General features: G+C 39.8%; 2 protein-coding genes across 3 annotated transcripts in view; both read left to right on the plus strand.

The window, feature by feature from the left end:
- The first annotated feature begins 439 nt into the window (after nt 1–439).
- LOC308103107 (interleukin-31 receptor subunit alpha-like) lies at nt 440–10,911 on the plus strand. Of its 2 annotated transcripts, XR_013934698.1 has the most exons (17): nt 440–687; nt 1,535–1,804; nt 1,921–2,053; nt 2,153–2,316; nt 2,423–2,535; nt 3,071–3,094; nt 3,286–3,448; nt 5,370–5,452; nt 5,568–5,790; nt 6,023–6,187; nt 6,773–6,874; nt 7,310–7,456; nt 7,570–7,710; nt 8,432–8,516; nt 8,945–9,026; nt 9,383–10,088; nt 10,121–10,911. XR_013934698.1 is itself a non-coding variant. In XM_080452959.1 (16 exons), exons 1-16 carry the CDS (start codon nt 630–632, stop codon nt 9,875–9,877), a joined length of 2,448 nt encoding a protein of 815 aa, XP_080309085.1. In that variant the 5' UTR covers nt 440–629; the 3' UTR covers nt 9,878–10,911. The 2 variants fall into 2 exon arrangements, 1 of the variants encoding a protein (XP_080309085.1); XM_080452959.1 differs by having other exon boundaries at nt 9,383–10,911.
- A 446-nt stretch (nt 10,912–11,357) lies between these two features.
- rngtt (RNA guanylyltransferase and 5'-phosphatase) overlaps nt 11,358–21,497 on the plus strand; it is a 104,579-nt gene continuing 94,439 nt past the window's right edge. Inside the window, exons 1-5 of the mRNA XM_080453328.1 lie at nt 11,358–11,808; nt 17,865–17,974; nt 18,086–18,189; nt 18,335–18,423; nt 20,997–21,072. Coding sequence (XP_080309454.1) covers nt 11,745–11,808; nt 17,865–17,974; nt 18,086–18,189; nt 18,335–18,423; nt 20,997–21,072 — 443 coding nt within the window. The 5' untranslated portion in view covers nt 11,358–11,744. The remainder of the gene's footprint in view (nt 11,809–17,864; nt 17,975–18,085; nt 18,190–18,334; nt 18,424–20,996; nt 21,073–21,497) is intronic.

Below are 21,497 nucleotides of genomic sequence, written 5' to 3' on the forward strand. Positions count from 1 at the left end.
TATGTATAAAATTGTGTTTTATATTGCCTGCTCCTACGCACCTGCCCCAGTAGGTGTGCAAAATAAAAATTCTCTACAAAATATGTATAAACATACCATGTTATTGTGCATTGTGCCTCCATTTATCTGTTTGCTATGGATTCACGTTATTATGTTTAAACACAATTTGACATTTTGGGGGAAAAAAAGAAAAAAAACTTCAAACAAAAATATTGTTTAATCAAACAACAATTTCACGGACCCCCTGCAGTAGCTACCTCCGCGGACCCCCTGTTGAAGACCTCTGCTCTAAACTGCCACAAACAGACAACTCAAAGAACAGTTTTATTGGTTGTCCCTCATTATTACCTAACTTCCTCTCAAGTCTTACACCAGTTGCATCAACATCCCCGATTGTTCCATCGCGTGCCTCACAGCCTCAGTTCCTGTATTGGTCTTAATGGAGGCATGCAGGAAAGAATATGTTGTAGTAACTCTTGGATTTAAAACAATTAACAGTAAAGCAGCGCTGATCATTGCTGGCTGTATTAGACTACTCGATCGCCTATGGGACAATGCCCTGCGGATGTCTTCATAATGTTTGAAATCAGTACTAGGCCTACGCTGTGTTCTGATTGTAGGATAAAATAATGCGTTGGTTTCCAGTCCTGTATGTCCTCGCCGTCGTGGCCCCAGCTATCTGTACAGGTAATGTAATCAGTGGTGGGAATAGTATTCCAATTTTTTACTTAAGTAAAGTTCACCATCACTTCTCCTCTAAGGTAAGAGGATTGCTATACCAGTAGTGGAAAGAGTACTCACATGTATTACTTAAGTAAAAAGTATCAATACTACAATGTAGAATAAATACTCTGTACAAGTAAAAGTCTGGAATAAAAAAAAATACTTGAGTAAAGTACAAAAGTATTGGTATCAAAATGTACTAAATGTACCAAAAGCAGAAAGTACTTATTATGCAGAATGTCCCATTTCACAAGTTTTCAAATGTTTGAAATGTATAAATTGTGAGCTTTTAGATCTGCTTTTTTTCAAATAGCTGAAGTAGGCTTTGTAATAATGTTTTGTAATAGTAGTATAAGTAAAAATACTGAAAATTTGATAAACTAGAAGTAAAAATACCTCAAACTTTTACTTACAGTAGCCTAAGTACAGTACTTCATATGTACAGTACAGGAAATCATATGGGCAAAAATATTTTCATTGTGGCTAAATAGAAACTTGTATACTATTTTGATATCAGTTTCAGTATCATTACCATGTTGGTTTCACTGTGAGTATTTGAAGTCTATTTGGATTAAAGCTTTAGTAGCCTACTGAAGATTTAATCCTAAACACTTCTCTGTGGCTTTGGCTACTAAATTAGTAGCCAATATAATTCTTATCAAATTGGGTCATCTTTAATAGCTAGGCTACAATTGAGAGCATTTTAATGCATCTAGATGTAGCCTGTTTTTAGTTTTTTTTAATTTATTTATTATTATTATTATTATTATTATTATTATTATTTTTCTTTTAATACTATTGTTTCTATTAGGTCAACCAGAAGAGTCATGCACTGTACAACCCAGACATGAATATGTTGAGCTGGGTTCTAATATCACAGTAACATGCCAGAGCTCCTGCAGACCTGGCAGAAGCTACTGGACAATTAACAGCAAAAAAGAAGAAGTCAACCTCTCAGCGACCATCGACTCTTCATATGCGGTGCTGTTTCTTAAGAAGTTCACCCACCACAGTGCTATAATACAATGTCATAATTCTGTCACTAAGCGGGTGCTAGGAGGAATGAGGATACAATCATACAGTAAGACAACTATTTGGGCCCTGTTTTATAACTATTTGGGCCCTGTTTTATTCATATGGCAACAGAAGTGTGCGGTTAAGATTGATAATGATCTATGTCCCATTTTTCATTAACAGCTAAACCCAACAACGTTTCATGCATCTTACAATACAGCCCCAACGCATGGAGTCTGCCAGACCTGTTCACGTGTAACTGGGAACACAAAATGAATTCTTCATTAGAAATAGCCTATTCAATGCATATAAAAGGGTGAGCTTAGTTTTTTTGTTTGTTTTAATTTTTGCAGCAGTTAATGGTGGACTGTGGACACGCTTTCTATTCTGAATTAAAACTATTTTTCCCTATTAGTGCTTCATCGCAAGTGCCGAAAGTTGTTGGAAGCTGCAGCAAAACGTCCTGCTCACTCCCAGAAACACCTGACCATAATGAGAATAGCTCTGTCATTGTGAGAGCTAAGACCAAGGCTTGGGAGATTGACTCAGCACCTTATGAATTTAATCCCTATCATATATGTAAGTTATGTCACCTCTGTAGAACAAATATCCAGCTTTATTTTCTGTTTTTGATTAACGCTCTATACATCTGTGATCATGTGCTTTCATCTTCACATTTCTTCAGGGCAACTGCGTCCTCCAACGATACATGTAAAGGCACTTTCCAACCATCTGCTGGTAGAATGGGACCAACCACTCCATGATCAGCAGATCATTTGTCAAGTCAAATATGGCGAGGTATGTCTCTCACTGGGCACCTCTTTACTGTTCAGTAGGGCTGACCGCAACTATCATTTATTTTCAAAGGGATTATTCTGTCAATTTTGTTTTCAATTAATCAAATTATCTTGAAACGTGTTCTTTGAAAAAAAGTAAATGTGTTATTCTGCGGTGAACATTTAGTGAAAATAGACAATCTACAAGCTCACAATGCGAACATTGCATTGTGAGCTTTTAGATCGGCTATTTTCACCGAATATATTAAAGGAAAAAAGATCGACAAGCTCTACAAGCTCACATCGCTTAATGTTGTGAGCTTGTAGATGCTATGTTCGCTATTTCAGCAAATCGATATATATTTCTAAATAATCAATTAAATTGATTAGTTCGATTAACTGCTGCATCCCTACTGTTCAGCACAGATGTTGTACCCCCATGGAACATTTATTCACGAACTGACATATGAAAGAGTTTTGTTGGTTAATGTCAACTCCATTATGAGTCATACATAATGGAGCCTAATTAACTGTTCTGTTTCTCATTCTACTTTAAGCCTCTTGGTGGAGAAAACTCCAAGGTAAGACATTTAGCACATTTCCCTGACATCAAAGATATAAATGCAGTTGTCCTGAAAAATGTCAAGCCAATTGAGCCGGCCACTGTTGTTTGACATTATTATAAGCCTGGATGGTGGTTTAGAGTCAGCCCTTAGTGGTGAGTGACTGAACCATTTGTTGGCTCACTGATGCCCCCCATTTCATCACTTAGCGTGTCCTCAGTCATTCTTTGAAACCTGGGGTCGTGAGCGTGCGTGTGACCACAGAGGAAGTGGAATCCTGCACTAACTACACAGTGTCGGCACGATGTGCGTTAGCTGAGGCCCCCTGGAGCACCTGGAGCCAAGAGAGAACAGTTCTGTCTGAGTTGAATGGTAAGGACACTGTGCTGTACCACAGTGCTGCTCATCAGTGCTGGCATGTGATGTACTATGTGGTGTGGGTTGCCAATGTGTGTGTGTGTGTGTGTGTGTGTGTGTGTGTGTGTGTGTGTGTGTGTGTGTGTGTGTGTGTGTGTGTGTGTGTGTGTGTGTGTGTGTGTGTGTGTGTGTGGGGGGGGGGGGGGGGGGGGTTGAACAACACTGTGAAGGACAAAAAAACTGTCAAATGCCCTTGCCTGTGAAGGGAATTATGTTTGTATAGCACATGTTGAGGACAGATGATGCCGCAGTTGAATCAAAAACCTGCAGAGAAAACAGAGTCAATCAATCAATCAACTTAATTTTTGCAGACTCAGGGGTCCATTAAAAACATCTATTACAACAACACAGAGACAGCCATAGCAGTGTTTCTAAAGAGTAGACCGACATCTTCTAACACTGAGGCAAGGGTTAGACAGCAGCATAATTATAGACACATACATTTGTACAGTACATACATTTTCTCAAGGGCATGAAAAGTGTTGACTCCCACAGTGCAGAACAACTCACTTGCACTGCACCACCTTGGTTTTCTCAATAGTATACACATGCAATCATTATAAGCAACCTGAAGCTTATAGATGCTTGCCTTCCTGAACTTAACCCACAGGGGGGCGGTATAGCCTACAGGGCAGAGTACAGTATGCTCTGAAGAGGTTTATGTTCACATCAATTGAACATGAGTAAAATGTTCTCCTGTTGTTAGCTTGAGCATATAATATACGGCGCTGCCTACACAGATCATCATCATCAGTCAGTTGGTCTGTTATAAAATTCCCCAGATACTTAGCGTTGCTACTTACAGACAACACTTGACCTGACAGATAAAAAGATGGAAAGGAGAGATCCTTATCCCCTCTTGTCCTGCAAATCATAACAACACTCTTTTTGGCATTATATTTCACATCAAATGCTGCTCCATACTCAGAACATATATTACTGTGTATGTAGCAGCTGTTGAAACCCAGTACTGCTAGGAGAAAGTATAGCCAAATCGTCCGCATACATAAGATGGTTCACTAAGGTGTTACCAATCATACAACCTGTCAAACCACTTCCCCATCTAACCTGCATGCTCTGGTTAGCATACCAGTATGCCAAGTTTCCGAACACTCTTTATAAGAATCTTGGCATACTGGTATGCTCTGGTTAGCATACCAGTATGCCAAGATTCTTATAAAGAGTGTTCGGAAACAGTGCCCATACCCTAGGTGGGGTTGGCGAAAGGGCCTTTCTGTGTGCAGTTTGCATGTTCTCCCCGTGTCTCCTAGGGTAGGTACCCTCACAAAAACATGCAGTAATCCTGGTCACTATACTGCCTCCCCCTGGCCAGCCGGGGCGCCTGATGGAGGGGAAAGGAACTGGTTGGAATATCGTGTTCCTTCCACGCGCTACGTCCAACCAGGGAAACTCTCCCCTGTCAGGTGATAAGAAGGTCAGTTGGCTCTCATGCATTGAAGGAGGCATGAGCTCGGCCCTGGCCTCCCTAGGTTGGCAGAGGGAAGGTAGTGCCCAGGATTACATAGACAATTGGCACTGGGTGTAAAAAATAGGGTTACAAAATCGTGGGATAAATATTTAGAGAGAAAAAAAGAGTGTTCGGAAAGACTCCAAAACATCCATTGGTTAAAATGTGGTGGTAATCTGTGCTACCTTTAATATTCTCATGAAAGACATGTCTGATGTCACAACTCCTGAAGCTCTTTAGCAGGAATTTGAGTTGCAACATGGGCTTCTTTGCCACGACTCTCTCATTGGATAAAAACAGGAGTTTCAGTTTTATTGCTTTAGAGTAGTTAATCTTTCTCATTCTGGGCCTTAGGGTAGGCACGATGACCTCATCATAATTTACTGAATATACGCTAATACTTCACAGAGAGCAAGTTCAAGTTCAACCTGTGGCGGAAAGTAGGTGAACCGAAAATCAGTAGAATGAGAAGAGTTTGGGTCATGTGGAGGGTAAGGAGCCTTAATGTATCCTTGAAACATTTTCAATTTAAATGGTGAATTATTCACATGGCTGTTGCTTCTTGCAATTTTTTGTGATAATAAAATGTTCAAATTTGTTTTACAGGCGATTCCACCAACATGCAAAGGCCAATTTCAATACCACATTCAAGGAATTCCTGACAAGATGAACCTAAATGTCATAAAAGCTTACACGGTTGATAATGTTCATGGCTCTGTGACTTGTGCTGTTGATATGAAAGAAGATGCACACATAATCAAACTGATGGTCTTGCATAATGCCAACCTACTTTGGACAGAATCCATTTATGTCCCAGCCTTTGGAGCAAGTGAGAAACAGTTTTTGAAGTTGACACTCAGCATTTGTGCAATGTATTGTTTGCCATGACACATGATAGCAATGAGTGATGTATGTGTGTGTGTGTGTGTGTGTGTGTGTGTGTGTGTGTGTGTGTGTGTGTGTGTGTGTGTGTGTGTGTGTGTGTGTGTGTGTGTGTGTGTGTGTGTGTGTGTGTGTGTGTGTGTGTGTGTGTGTGTGTGTGTGTGTGTGTGTGGGGTCAGGTCTTCCTCGGGTCAGCTATCTCCAGACCACAGCCTGTGACGGTAATATTCTGGTCAGCTGGGAGGCCCCTGTACGTCCCGTCAATGGCTACATGATTCACTGGACCCATAATGGTTCCAAATACTTCTGGGCGGAGAGCAAAGATACCAACATCACATTATATGGTTTGTTGGAAAACATAACTATAACGATGGGTGGATGGATGGATGGATGGATGGATGGATGAATGGATAGATAGGTGGAGTCATCCACAACCTTGTGTGAGCCACGTTGACTCAACTATTAAACCCTCCGATCAGTTTGTATCATCTTTTCCATTGTCTTAATGGCTGTGGTAATAAACAGCAGTTAATGGACATCTTGGTGAAAACAACTCTGTGAAAGGAAATGTCACAATTGAATGAGGTCTGATGTGATTGTGATATAACTGCTGCACCCTTTCTAAGTCAGTTCAGTTATACTGTAGAATGTGTAGATAATTAATAAAGGAAGAATTATACATTCTTGATCGACTGTATCATGATAAGACAAAAACAACATTCTATGGAGAAAAACAACAACCACAATGTTTTGTTAAAAATTATGAAAACTGTCGACCCCTAGTGTTGGTGTGGGGAGAGTGTTTCCACTGTGGTGGGCAGGAACTTTACCCCTGCGCCACTTCGGTACCCCCTGTATACCTTAAGTAGTCACATAGAACTCATGTCCACATAACACTTGATTTGTGCTTATTGTTTTTTGTCTTACAGACCTTGAGGATTTTACACAGTACAACATAACAGTGACTCCGCTCTTCGATAACGAGACAGGACTTGGTGCTTCAGGTCTTCAGATTTGCTCCAGGGAAGGAGGTACAGTATGAAGAATGTGATCACACACACACACACACACACACACACACACACACACACACACACACACACACACACACACACACACACACACACACACACACACACACACACACACACACACACACACACACACACACAGATATACTGTATGCGGGGCATAGAACAAAATAAATCAATGAAAAAAAGTAAGCAAAACATGGAGAATTTGATTCAGGTGCCTGGTGTCTTACAGCAAAACAGATCAGCATTTAATTTAGAAATGATGTGGAAGACGATAGACAAATGATCCCCCAAATTGATTATTAAAACTTCTTTGATTACTTTTGTATGATTTTCTAGTTAGATCATTTGCTATTGTGAGTGCTAGGCGTGTGTACAAATGTAAATATAATATTCACCACCCGTTTAATATTCACCCCTTTATGAACTTAGCTCCAGAGGCTGTGTCCATCTTCGACAACATTGAACCAAAGGACATAAGTGCCCGCGTCAAGTGGAGCATCGAGTCTCAGAAACAATGCAGTGGCGTGGTTGTCAACTACATAGTATTCTACAAGGCAGAGAACGACATAGAGCTCAGTGAGTAGTCCCGATTAATGCTTTGAAGTATCATAACAACTGCCTGTAGAATGAGTTGAAGATATCGCCTTCTTCACATTGTATTGAAGTCAGCGTGATGCCTTTCTTCTCAGATGTAACTGTCAATGCCACCAAGTGGGAGGTCTTATTGCAAGAGCTGAAACCTGAAACGATGTACAGGGTCCACGTCACGGCTGTGTCTCTCACCGGGAATACCAGCAGCAGTTACAGGCACTTTAAAACACATTGGGTTGGTGAGTCATCCCTTCAGTTACTACTAATAATACCTCAAACTGATTTGGGGGAAAGGCAGAAGAGACAATATTCAAGTTAATTTATCCCATTAAGATCTGAGGCCGATTCAACAAATACCTTCTAAATCAGTAGTTCTCATACCTTTAAGATTTTTCAAAAATGTACAAGTCAGCTTGTGAGCTTGTATACTGTATCTGCTATTTTTGAATAGCCAACGCAAAAATCTAAAATGACACAGATGCTTTCCCGATTTTAATGTGGTATATAATCTGGTTTTGAAGAGATAGAACAGATTGAACTCGTAGGATGGGGTTGTTTATATTCACATATTGGCCTCCCCAAAGCTTGGAAATACATTGATAGTTGAATGGCAATTGCCAAATGAGAGTGACATGATTTAATCTCCTCCACAATGTGTATTAAAGTCAAATGTTCCACTCACCACAAATGTTAGTCAAGTTACTCATTGCAAACCAGAGTGAAGCTGCTATTCCCCAAATGTTTGGTGTTATAATTTCTCAGAATAACAAACGTTGGGAAACCTCATTCAACAGCAACAGAACATCAGAGCACAATCATTTTACTCTATATGTACACAAGACATAACCATAAAGAACCTTTAACGTCACATGCATTTCGTAGAGATCTTCTGGACGATGACATCCATTGGACTAATGCATGTTTCAATTAACTTCACTGTCATCTACTTCCCTCTGTTAGATCCTTACCTCATCGTGTCCATGATCGTGTCCATCTCCATCTTTGTGGTCATCATTGTCTTCCCTGCAGTATGCTGTATTGTCCAGTAGGTTACAATGAATTTGTGAACTATGCTATCAGTTGTGCCTCTGGCTATTAACCACTTTAAATCTAGCGTCCCTATTTTGGGCATGTAGTTATAGGTGAAGATTTTCTCAAATATTCAACGATTTTCAGAAATAATAGCAATAGCCGATCTACAAGCTCACAACACATATCACAACATTATGTGAGCTTGTAGATTGGCTATTTTTGATATTCATCGTACGACGATGCATAGTGGGCCTAAGTCGCGACCAGTGCTTATCAGTTAAGATGACATTGGATCAAGAGCTTTGCTGTATAATCAAGTCTGTCAAACCTAATAACAGCAATCACACTGTGAAAGAGCACTTATTCTGTGGTCCAGGTTTGACCATACTACTATGAAACCAAAGCTAAACTGCTTCGTGCTATTTATGTTCTCTTTGGTAGGTGGAAGAAATGCAAACGGAAGAAGGTGCCTGACCCGCGTCTCAGTTCTATAGTCTTGTGGGCTTCCCAGAATCACCAGAAGGTAAAACAGAAACGCACACAAAAGTGAAGATTTCTCTCTCACATTCACTTGGCTGAACAAACTAGCTGGAGGAGTAAACATAGTAAGATCTGTTGTTTTATTGTTGTTGTTATTGTTGTTTTAATAGCTTATTCAAGTACTGATAGTAGTGGTAGCCAAGAATGTCACCAATTTTGGTGACATTAGAGCCAATAAACTTTTGAATAATCACATTATACAATTCTACATTTAATGTGGAAGATATTTCACCGAGAGACCGCTTTTCTTTTGGACAAGTCTTTTTTTAAACAAACAGATTATTGGTTACCACCTGTCTGAAGTTGAAGCTGTCTGTGTGTATGTGCGTGTTTCCACAGATAATGCCTGTACTCACCAATCCATCTGAAGGCCTGACCATGTGTGATAGCATTTATCCTTGTGAGCATGAGCAAGACACTGCCACAATTTACACCACCTTGCTGCACACGGGCAACTGGGACATTACAAGCTCCGGGCCAGCCAATGACCAGACAGAGCAGTCAACATCTGACCTCAGTGGCAGCAAGGCTGGTGAGCGAGATGACAGTCTGCCAGTAGAGAAGACTTTACTTCAACTCTGCCCAGCCAAGCTCCCTGCTGCAGGCTCACAGGTGGAGAAGCCAGGTAATCCTTCTGTAGTGCCAACAACAGTACTCCTGCCTTCAGAGATCAGCCTTCCAAACCCATACCAAAGCCAAACGGTTGAGGAGCCTCCTGTCTGGAGCACTACTGATGCATGCAAGCTTCTGCAGACAATGGAACAGCAAGGAAAGATGACACCGCTGAGTGTTTATGTCACTATGAACATGTTTGAGCAGGGACAGGCCAGGTAAAAATAAGAATGGGGACTATGTGAGCTGTTGAACATCCCTGGAGTCATTAAAGTCTGCTAGTGTTTAGCATCAGTTATTGACCATTAGCGGGGTTCGTGTAGCATTAATCTTAAAGCTACCTCTGTATTGTGTACAATCTAAAGTAATTTCTCTCTTTTTAAAGCCTTTTTGCATTCAATACAGAGAACTGACCACTAAGAATATCAGTTGTGTGTATTTTGGGTCCAAAGCAAAAATATTGAGTGTGAATTTTCTGCCACATCAAATGAACATTTACTGTATTTATATTTATCTGATGCTCTTTTTCTGAGTGACTTTCAAGTGCACTCACAGAACAAGCTTTAATTTCTAGTTCACAATCACTAAATGAAACAAACAATAAACTGCTCATTGGTCATAATAACCAGCTCAGGCAATGTCCCTTTGATTCTAGGAAGACCATGTTATATGGAAATATCAGAATGGGAACAAGAGCAAAGAAGAATTGTCATAGATGTAAAAGTATAGATACATCACCATAAGCCCCCTTCCTCCATGTTTGCAGCCACCTACTTTACTGGTGTATCTGATTATGCTTATTGCTACAGTATGGATACCATATCCAACAAAGATACATATTGTCTCTGTCAGGTGGAAACCTTGTACTGTATGTCCAAAACAGTTACTTTTCAGGAAATGTAAAAACTAGCCTGTGTTCCAAAGGATTATTAGTCACAAGCACTTGTTAATACTTTTCATTGGTTAAATATTCATGAAACCCACAGACAGAATGAACCTCTTTCAACCTGGGGTCCGTATTTTGGGCATGTAATTCTCGGCAGAAAAAGAAGAAGAAAAAGTCAAAAATAGTGATGATAGCAGATCTACAAGATGTCAACACAATCACATCACAACTACGAACTTGTAGATCAGCTATTTTCACTGCTTTTGTAAGACACTGTACTATGACGAAGTATAACATAGGGCTTAAGTGGTTAACATTTGGCATAAAGTTGTCTGTTTTATAACTGTTGTATCTCTTTGGAGACTATGAAAAGGAATATATATATATATATATATATATATATATATATATATATATATATATATATATATATATATATATATATATATATATATACATATACCCCTATATATATATATATATATATATATATATATATATATATATATATATACATACATATATATACTCTCATATCTGCTCCAATGTCACTTTTTATGTATACATTTTTGGTTTAACAGCCAACTAAGTCACAACAAAAACTCCCCGTCCCTACAGAAAATAAGAAAGAAAGAAAAAAGAAAGGAAGAAAAGTACTAGGTAATAAAAGGGAAGGAAAAATATGAATATATTTTAACTATATCTATATATGCTTCGCCCGCTAGATGGCAGTGACGAATCGGGCAAGGCTCCATTGTGCTGAACGTTTGTCAACAGTCAAGAAGAAGACAAGTTAGCAAAGCAAGCAAGCTGAAGCAAGCAAGCAAGTAGCCTAGCTAGCTGTGCTCATGAATGAACTACCAGTTAACCGTTGGCTAAGCTTAGGCACCGTTAACAACACAACTTCTGGACACACAGAGAGAGACAGAGAGAGAGAGAGAGCGGAAAAATAACTATTTTTAATAGAGTAACCATTTCTACGACACGCGTGAAAAAGCTCGCAAAACATTTTTTTTTAAATTAAATTAAATTTGGCGGCCAGGTAAAAGTAAGTTCATTGAGGGTCTGTACAGCCAGGGCCTCGACGCGTCGCATTATAACGACACCACACTGTGTGGGTCTGATGTGTCCACCGTGAGAAGAAGAGGAGACGATTCTTCTTTCTGGTGACATTCTGTGGGACCCCTTCTTTCTTCCATAACAATGTCACACACCGGACCCCCACCTCGGTGGAGGAATTGTCCCCGACGGGGCCAGCCTGTGGCAGGTAAGAAGAAGGAGTGGAGGAGGAACCTAAACATTAGCTTGGCTGCTGGAAATAGCTAACATGTTTGTGTGTCTGATGGAGACTCTGGGACTGAATCATTTACTTTAAAACGTCGTCACACACGGCGTGCGTCGCGTCGAAAACAGGAGATCCACAAGCTCGTCCGCGACGCGTTGTGAGCTTGTGGATCTGCTATTTTCGTTAGAAGGCTGATGCTGAGGCTTCACTTCACACTGTGCTGCTGCGCCACCGCCAGCCGTTATAAACGTCGTTGTAATTAACCTGCGTTTGTTTGAGTTACCAGTGTGTTGTTGTTGAATTATTTGGACGTGTAATTAAAGCAGAAAGGGTTCTTTTATTAATTTAAGAGAAGGTCTTTGTTTATTGGGAGCTTTCTTTCCCCCCTGCTCACACTTCTTTAGCTTGTTGGTGTTAGCAGCATCTGAGTTAGCCCTGTAGGATCACGTGTCAAAACAAACCCAGTTTAAAGGCTGTCAACAGCCCCAGGATGTGTTTTTATGGGAAAAACAAGCAGCATAACGCCAAACTAACGTTACTAACTTAATTAGATTGGTTTATTTAAACCAGGGGACGTTAATATGTTTAAGGTAAAAACGACAACAATGATGAGAGGTTGATGATGTTAGGGATCACCTCAATGATAAGCCGGCTAGATTCATAGTTGTAGAGTGTAGACTCATCCCAGTTTGTAATGGTTCGTTCGTGGTGTGTAGGTGTAGCTTTTGACCTTACGCCTGGATATATTTGATGAACATATTTTAAAGTCTTGTCTTTAAAATGTCATTAAATGTTTCGATTAATTGAATGCACAGGACCCCAATGGAAACAAGGCATAGTGCTTTCTTGGGTTTATCCTTTTAGCATCCTTTCGTATGGAACTGTACCTCTGTGCTTTTTTTTTTGGCAAACTGTTAATAAAGTAATCAATCAATCAAAAAAAGTGGGGGTCAGGCTGATCAAAATACAGGTCGAGGATATGCAATTACAACGAGCTAATTTACTTTCGTTTCAGTTAGCACACTGTCATGAACGAGCCTTTGCAAAAGATGTCGCACAGTGTTCATTCTTAACTGGAATGTAAATGAGTGACTATCTACAGCCTCGATTTGAAATCATTTCTGGCGCTACTAAGGTTCAGTCTGCACTCTGCACAATGTTTTGTCTTGGGTCACTCCCTCTCTCAAGCTCCATTGGTTAAAGCCAACCCATGTGACTGGGTTGGTTGGATGATGATGATGATGATGATGATGATTGAGACAGAGTTTAAAGGCAGTGAAATAGTAGGGGGTACTAAGTGAAAAATCGTTACGCGGCGGATAAAAGCATGAAATTTGATACAGATGTCCCTTGGGTCATCCTAAAACATCCTAGAAGGGGTGCCCAAAAAAATCTTAAACAGGAAGTGAGTTATGGACAAAATCCAAAATGGCCACCTAAACTGTTGACCGTTGACTCAAAAGACACCAAAATAATCTCCAAAAAGCATAAAATGTGGCACACATGTCCCTTGGGTCATCCTATGACATCCTAGAAGGGGTGCCCAAAAAAATCTGAAACAGGAAGTGAGTTATTGACCAAATTGAAAATGGCCGCCTAGTGTTGTCGATTGACTCAAAAGACAACTAAAGAATCTCCAAAAAGTATAAAATGTGTCACACATGTCCCTTGGGTCATCCTAAGACATCCTAGAAGGGGTGCCCAAAAAAGTCTTCAACAGGAAGTGAGTTATTGACAAAATTGAAAATGGCCACCTACAGTGTTGGCGATTGACTCAAAAAGCCTATAGAATCTCCAAAAAGCATACAATTTGGCACATATGTCCCTTGGGTCATCCTAACACATCCTAGAAGGGGTGCCCAAAATAATCTGAAACAGGAAGTGACAGGAAGTGACAGTCACTTAGTGGTAGCAGGGACAACATCTTAACTGTTGCGTGACATACAGGTAGCAGGGACAACATGTTAACTGTTGTGTGACATGCAGGTAACAGGGACAACATCTTAACTGTTGTGTGACATACAGGTAACAGGGACAACATCTTAACTGTTGTGTGACATGCAGGTAGCAGGGACAACATGTTAACTGTTGTGTGACATGAAGGTAGCAGGGACAACATCTTAACTGTTGTGTGACATACAGATAACAGGGACAACATCTTAACTGTTGTGTGACATGCAGGTAACAGGGACAACATCTTAACTGTTGTGTGACATACAGGTAACAGGGACAACATCTTAACTGTTGTGTGACATGCAGGTAGCAGGGACAACATGTTAACTGTTGTGTGACATGAAGGTAGCAGGGACAACATCTTAACTGTTGTGTGACATACAGGTAACAGGGACAACATCTTAACTGTTGTGTGACATACAGGTAGCAGGGACAACATCTTAACTGTTGTGTGACATGCAGGTAGCAGGGACAACATCTTAACTGTTGTGTGACATACAGGTAGCAGGGACAACATCTTAACTGTTGTGTGACATACAGGTAACAGGGACAACATCTTAACTGTTGTGTGACATGCAGGTAACAGGGACAACATCTTAACTGTTGTGTGACATGCAGGTAACAGGGACAACATCTTAACTGTTGTGTGACATACAGGTAACAGGGACAACATCTTAACTGTTGTGTGACATACAGGTAACAGGGACAACATCTTAACTGTTGTGTGACATGCAGGTAGCAGGGACAACATGTTAACTGTTGTGTGACATGAAGGTAGCAGGGACAACATGTTAACTGTGTGACATGCAGGTAGCAGGGACAACATGTTAAAGGGATATTTCACTTTCAAAAAAACTTTGGGTCATTTTATCGTCTACTCAGGCTTTTGTGAGCCCCCCAGACCGTTTTTAAGGGGGGGGGGGGGTACTGGTGTGTGTGTCTTTGATCTTCTGCTTTCCCGCACAAGGTTGCAACTTTGTTTAATTTCAAGCACGAGAACCTGTCTGCTCCCACACTCCAAGCACGAGAACCTGTCTGCTCCCACACTCTCCTACATTTTTGGGGCATTAAAACGCTATGGAGTTGTGCCCCAATAGAGGGCTTGATCTCTGGTCATATGAAGATTTGTACAATATATTATGTATTGGTAATCATTCATAGGGTCTTTTAAAAGTTTTAGAAAACAATTAAGTATATTTGGCATTGACAATATATCACTTAGAAAAGGATTAATGTGGAAGGTCATCTTATTCAGAGTGGTTTTTAAGACAATTTGGGGCATTTAGAGTTGTTTACAAAATATTTAAGACATTTTTCATGGGTTATTTTTGCCAAATCCTTTGATATCAGTCTATTTACTATAAATGTAAAAGTTATATTTAGCACAATCAGCCAAAATGTCAGAATTATATCAACTTTTAGGAATCATGGGTCATTTCTGGCGGCCATTTTTGATTTTTCCTTTAAAAAACCCTTTAATGGGTCCAAATTTTTGGGCACCCCTTCTGAGATGATGAGATACATCCTAAAGAGTGCGTGTACCAAATTTGGTGCTTTTATCCGCCGCGTAACGATTTGGCCATTTTTTGTGCTTAGTACCCCCTACTAAAAGGAGGAGCTGAGACTTTGTGAACTTGTATTATAATGATAGCTCTCATGTTACGCAAATTGTGGCTTTATGGGGGGGTTCATTTCTAATGTGACTTTTGTTATTGGCAGAACACATCACTAGCATGAGCCACTTTTCAGGAAACTGAGTAGATGTTGTAAGGAACATAAGACATGTAAGATATAGACATAAGACATAAGAACTGTAAATAACAGTGTAATGATGTCTAAATAGACACCCGTAAAACGTAGAAAAACGAAATTTGGAATTTGTTTACTTTGTCATGTTACCTATCAGAGGCATAGTGATATTTACATCTGAGAAAGAATGGATTTTGAAAATGTCAAGAGATTGGTCTAAAATTGCTCTTCCCCCTGTGTGTGTGGTCACAATTTTTTTACGTAGGCTTTGTTTGGTTCATTGATATCTGACTGCTATTTAAGTAACTATACATCTGATGTACTGCTGGATTTGCCCCAGGTTTAAATATTGCAAGTCCACTCCCACTGCAATACTTCAACAAAATGCAACTGAAAATATTCTTAAAGAAATGTACTGTTATATTAAATAGCCATTCAAACATGGTGGAAAATTAAAGGGGAAAGTGGCAGATATTCTAACATCAATCATATCTGTATATTGTGAGTATTGTGAGATTTTACAGCTTATACTGTAAAATATTGCCATCAGTAAAATGTAAAATGAAACATTTGTGATGTATTTTACGTGCACTGGCAGTGGTTTTCCAGCATAAGCTCTCAACACAACGCATTGGGAAATGTTCGATCAGATTTTCACATGTCCTCACAACATGAATGAATTAATAGTTTTATTTAGTTCTTAAGCCATATACAGAGTTAGTCACAACAAACGGCACAAAAAAGCCATTTCTGTTGTGCTTTGTAGGCTAATAAAACTGAGCTAAGTATTATATTTAACCTGTTAAAACAGGGAAAGCATCTGTGTTATTTTAGCATTGGCTATTCAAAAATAGCAGATATACAAGCTCACAGTATATCTGCTATTTTTGAACATTTTTGAAAAGTCTTGAGTTTGAGGACTACTGATTTAGAATGCAGTTGTAGAATCGGCCTCTGGTCTTAATGGGTTAATAAAGAGTTTATTAGTCGAGTTTATTAGTCTTACAATGATATGAGTTTCTCATTTAACTTATTTGTGAATGTTAAAGGTAGGGTAAGTGATTTGCAATTATTCAAATAATTGCAAAATGGGTCTATGTTCTGATAGAGCTCGTTACTATAGAGTGTCCTGTCCATATAAAGAGTCTCCATGTCTCTCCAGCTCTTTATAAAACAGAAAATGTATTTTGTAGTTTTTTTTGTTTTTTTTTGTAGTTTCATTTCCAATTTTATCCAACCAGGACAGAGAACTCAATCAGGATACAGATTAAACAAGTGAAATTGGAAGTGATGACACTAAGAAATGAGCAGACAAATTTTTAACTGGAACACTATACAAATTAAGCTTAAAAATGGGTACTTTCTCCTGATTGGCTGAGATTTTGACACCTACCGAAAAATGTATTTTCTGTTTATTAAAGAGCTGGAGAGACAGGGAGACATCTGTTACTGAACAAACACTCTATAGCAATGATTACTATCAGAATATAGTATTTTAACCTTTTAACAAAATACTTTTTGTTTTAACCAAAAAATATCACTTACCCTACCTTTAAGCACTTACATCAAGTTCAAATGCTTAATTGATGCTCCGTCATGATGGGGTCACAATGTTTTGCATTGTAGATCGGCTGTTTATGCTGCTCAACATCGTACGAAAGTATAAACCGGGTTAAAGCGGTTTCGTTCCAAGGCTAATCTAGGGGTTTATGGAATGTCATCAGTGATGAGATGTGGAGTTGTCTCTGTAGCCAGACAATGAGACAATTGAGTTTTTCTCTGGCAAAACCCAGACATGATAACTCAGGAATTCAGACCCTCCATCGCTGTAATTGATGATATAAGACAGTGGGTTTGACCACTTTGTAACAGCCAGTTGTTAAGTTAAATGCAATGTCAGATGGTGCCATTGTAATGTGCTGGGAACAGGAGTAGACTAGCTGTGTAGATCAAACAGGTCAGCCAGGTAATTGACAGGCCACAGATATTGGGTCAAATTCAACACAGCAAATTTATTTTGCAGAAAATATTGTAAACATCGACCATATCAAGCCAGGTCTCACAGCACTACTCTACTTACAAAAGCAGGGATAATGGAATTCCTTCACTCTGCGCGGAAGGATTGCATTGTTGCACATCTGACATTGCATTTACCAACTGTAAACTATGTAGCTCTTTATTTCCAGCACCAGGTATTCTGTTTTGGCCAATAAAAAAAAGAAGTTCACCTATAGCTCACCTTGCAAGGACAGGGACGCCCTTGGGTGAGCAACCTGGTCTTGGAGGGTCCCTCATATAATCACTGTCCCACTGTGTGTTCATCCATTCCTTTCTAGGTAAATTCCTGCCGATGAAAACAATGTTGGGTCCAAATTATGACAACAAAGTTCCAGAAGAGAACAGGTTCCATCCAAGCATGTTATCAAATTATTTAAAAAGTCTTAAGGTAAGCAATTTTAATGATATTTGATGTGTAATTCTGCTATTGTGAAACAAAAAATAAAGCCTTGTTACACTTAACTCTTTTTTTTGGTCATTTGGTGTCTCTCTCTTATAGGTAAAAATGGGCTTGCTCATTGACTTAACAAACACGACTCGCTTTTATGACCGCAGCGACATCGAAAAGGAAGGCATAAAATATATGAAGCTTCAATGTAAAGGGTATGAATTAGTTCACTCATGTGACTCAAATGATTGCTACAATTCAATATTTGTCTTCAGTATATTGTTCAGTGTGAAATAGAGGTGTTTTGTCAACATACAATATATGATTTGTGTAATTAAAATGCCATCTAATTTTCTTTAGGCACGGGGAGAGTCCTTCAGCAGAGACAACCGATCAGTTCATCAGGTTGTGTGACCACTTCATGGAGAAAAATCCAACCGAATTAATTGGTAAGACAGCCATAGCCAGGCATTTGGAGTGTAGTATAATCAATTGGATTTCCAAATGGCACAAACAAAAGCAAGTCATTGCAGCTAAATTGTACAATTGGTTTTACAAGACTAGAAAGGTTGATAGGACTGTGGATTTTAAGTGGGGCTGATGGCCTGGAGTGATTAGAGGTAGAATTGGTATTGTTACCCTAGGAATGTTTATTGCACTCCCTATCATGTCATTGAGTTTGAGATACACTAGAGGGAGCTAGAAGGTTAGGTTCTCTTTGCTACATAACATTGCCTCAATACTATTCTCCCAAGTAGCAGGTTTGTACCTGTGATTTCTTACCCTTTGATTATATTCATTGATGCTGCATCTCAAGGGGCTCTAGTGAAGTTTCAAAATAAAAATAAGGGGAAGACTAGTGAAGGATGGACGTTTGACATTGTAATTTTGAGTAATTTTATTGAACTTGAAGGCATTCAATGGTGTTAGGGAGGCACCCGTATTGATTAATATTGTGCAGGTACGGGCTATTGTTCTATTATTTATGGATCTACTTCAAAGACCAATGCTTTACGACCAAATTACATTTTTAAATTTTACTTTTTATTTTTGCCAATTTTCCACATAGAATAAGAGGAAAACAGTTACTTGAATTAAACAATGGTCAAATGTTGAGCTATTCTACTCTTCACTAAACTCAAGGGATTGGGTCAATATTACACAGCAAAATTGGTAAATACATTTTTGCTTTGACTAATTGTTTTGTAGACACAAAAAGGACACCTGACATGAGTGAATTCCATGTTCTGCTCTGTTACAGACGAGTGAATGTTTGAAAGATAATTTTTTTTTAAATCTCCTCAAACACTGGCTATGTAAATGAGAAAATGCCTTGTGTAAATAATTTAAGGCTGTCTGCCAGAATATTGTTGCCTGAGCAATAACTCATTTACATTGAATGTTGCTTTTCTTGTTTTGTTTTTGAGCAGCTTACTCAGCCTTGAGTATACTGGCTTCCAGTCCATACTCTGTGTGAATGCTAATGCCCCAGAAACCTTGTGTCTAATCAGAGGTGCAGTTGAAAGACTGCTGCTTAATAACAGTTTATTACACTGTTGAGATTATCAATTGCACGTTAAACAAATAAAAATTAATTAAATTGTGAATGGTTTTACCGGTCACATAATTGACATTGAAATTGGGAATAATTGAGGAATGGTCCATTGTTGTGATTGATTATGCTGAAAATGAATCCTCCTGATGGCTGTGGACAAAAACCCATGTAGACGATGCTTTTCCTCCAAGAGTTAATGGCTTTATAAAATGATTATACATTTCACTGCTCTCATATGAATTTGAATCTAGTTAAAGCTAATTTCTCAAATTGTAAGTTAACCATTTCCCCCCACACTGCATCTTGTAATACATTTTTAGATGTGTGTGAAATCTGAACAAATTGTCGATTGTGGTGTTTGGTGGCACATAGTGCCTTAGGCCAGCCTTGGGGACACGACTAATCCGACACGGCCGTTAGAGTTGCGCTTTCATACTCAGGACAGCAGAGAGCTCTCTAATCCACCATTATGGCCCGTTGAAACTGAGCCCAGAGCCACTGTTGCCCGCGGACTATTGCTCTACGTAATGTTGCAAATTAAGTTGTTTACGCCTCACAGCAGAATACATGAATGTAATTTTAGCTTTGCCCTCTCCCCAGCCACCTGAGGTTTGTTATTTGTTGTCTCTCTGCACGAGACCAAATTAGACAGCCATGCTCATAAATCTGATCACCTCCATCTCTCGACTATTTGGCTCCATCTTCATTAGCGTCCCTTATCCTCCCTCTGCCTGATAGCTGTAGGGGAAGAGTGAGAGTCAAGGGGTGTTTCTTTTATCTTTGACCTGTCAGACATTCTACAAAATACCTGTCTAATGTCTCACTTTGTTTCAAAGAGTGGTGGAGTCAAAACACATTTTGTTTGTGCCCTGTTTTATATACTATCATACAGTGTCGCACAACAACATAAAATGCGATGCGTTTTGAGCTAGTTCAGCTGCTATAAGAAAAAACCCATTTCCCCCCTAAAATCTGTATTAATTTAGATAATCGTTTACTGTTTTGCACCAGATTGCTACAGTATGTGCTGCTCCTCCTGTCCATACATTCCCCAGGGTTCCATCATTCGTTGGGTCTCACTGTGTCTACAGGCTGGTGCCAGATCTGTAGATGAACAAGGGCTGCTTGGGAGGCTACTAACTGACGGTCTGACAGGGGCACGTTTCCTACACCCCACGGACTTCTGCCTCACTGCATCTCATGTTATTGATTTTCTAAAGGGAGTGCATTGAACTGGATAGGTTTATGCAAAATTTACTGGGGCTATTGAAATAATCGTGCCATCTTTGCAATTTGCATTAATTAACAGGATGAATTGAAGGCAGAGGGAGGATAACACATATGGTAGCGATGTAATTTTGCCGAGGCAAAAAAGTCGCCTTAGACGAGGGCGTCTGCTGAAGTTGAATGTGTTTGCATGCAAAATGGTATTGTGTTTTGACGCGTGACTCCTTGTTCTCTTCCAAGGTGTCCACTGCACGCACGGCTTCAACCGGACAGGCTTTCTGGTGTGCGCATACCTGGTAGAGAAGATGGACTGGAGGTAACTAACGTCACGCCCCTGGATTAGTCCCGTGCTGGGATTGCTGGCCTCAGGAGGGCGCATTTGTTCCTCAATTTTCCTCAGCCCATGTCAGAACAACACTGATGCACTACAACATGAACCACACTGTGTGGGCTCTCTCTCAGCTGCTTACATCATTCCTCTGCCACCCCCCCCTCCCCCCGAAGGTCGGGCACCGCTTTGCCGTGAAGGCTGTGGCCCATCGGCCCCTGTCGATGCGTTCTATATATGTGCAATGGCTTGATGTGTGACGCTGTCACTACAGATAAAGTCACGCTTCAGGAAGAGTTTCGCTGGTTTAGTGGAGACAGAACCCTGAGCTAGAGACGCCAGGGGTGCTGAATAATTTACAGCAGCGGTGTAGTCTTAAGGCAGAGGTGGAACAGCAGAGGGAGTCTGGGAAG

The sequence above is a fragment of the Gymnoscopelus braueri genome, assembly GCF_963280865.1.
Source record: "Gymnoscopelus braueri genome assembly, chromosome: 16".
In the NCBI taxonomy this organism is placed as follows: Eukaryota; Metazoa; Chordata; class Actinopteri; order Myctophiformes; family Myctophidae; genus Gymnoscopelus; species Gymnoscopelus braueri.

What these genes read in the sequence shown, in the direction of transcription:
- LOC308103107 (XM_080452959.1), top strand. Translation starts at nt 630, where the DNA reads ATGCGTTGGTTTCCAGTCCTGTATGTCCTCGCCGTCGTGGCCCCAGCT. An exon ending in AGAGAACGACATAGAGCTCA is followed by an intron (nt 7,457 to 7,569) that starts GTGAGTAGTCCC and finishes CTTTCTTCTCAG; the next exon opens with ATGTAACTGTCAATGCCACC. An exon ending in CTTCCCAGAATCACCAGAAG is followed by an intron (nt 9,027 to 9,382) that starts GTAAAACAGAAA and finishes GTGTTTCCACAG; the next exon opens with ATAATGCCTGTACTCACCAA.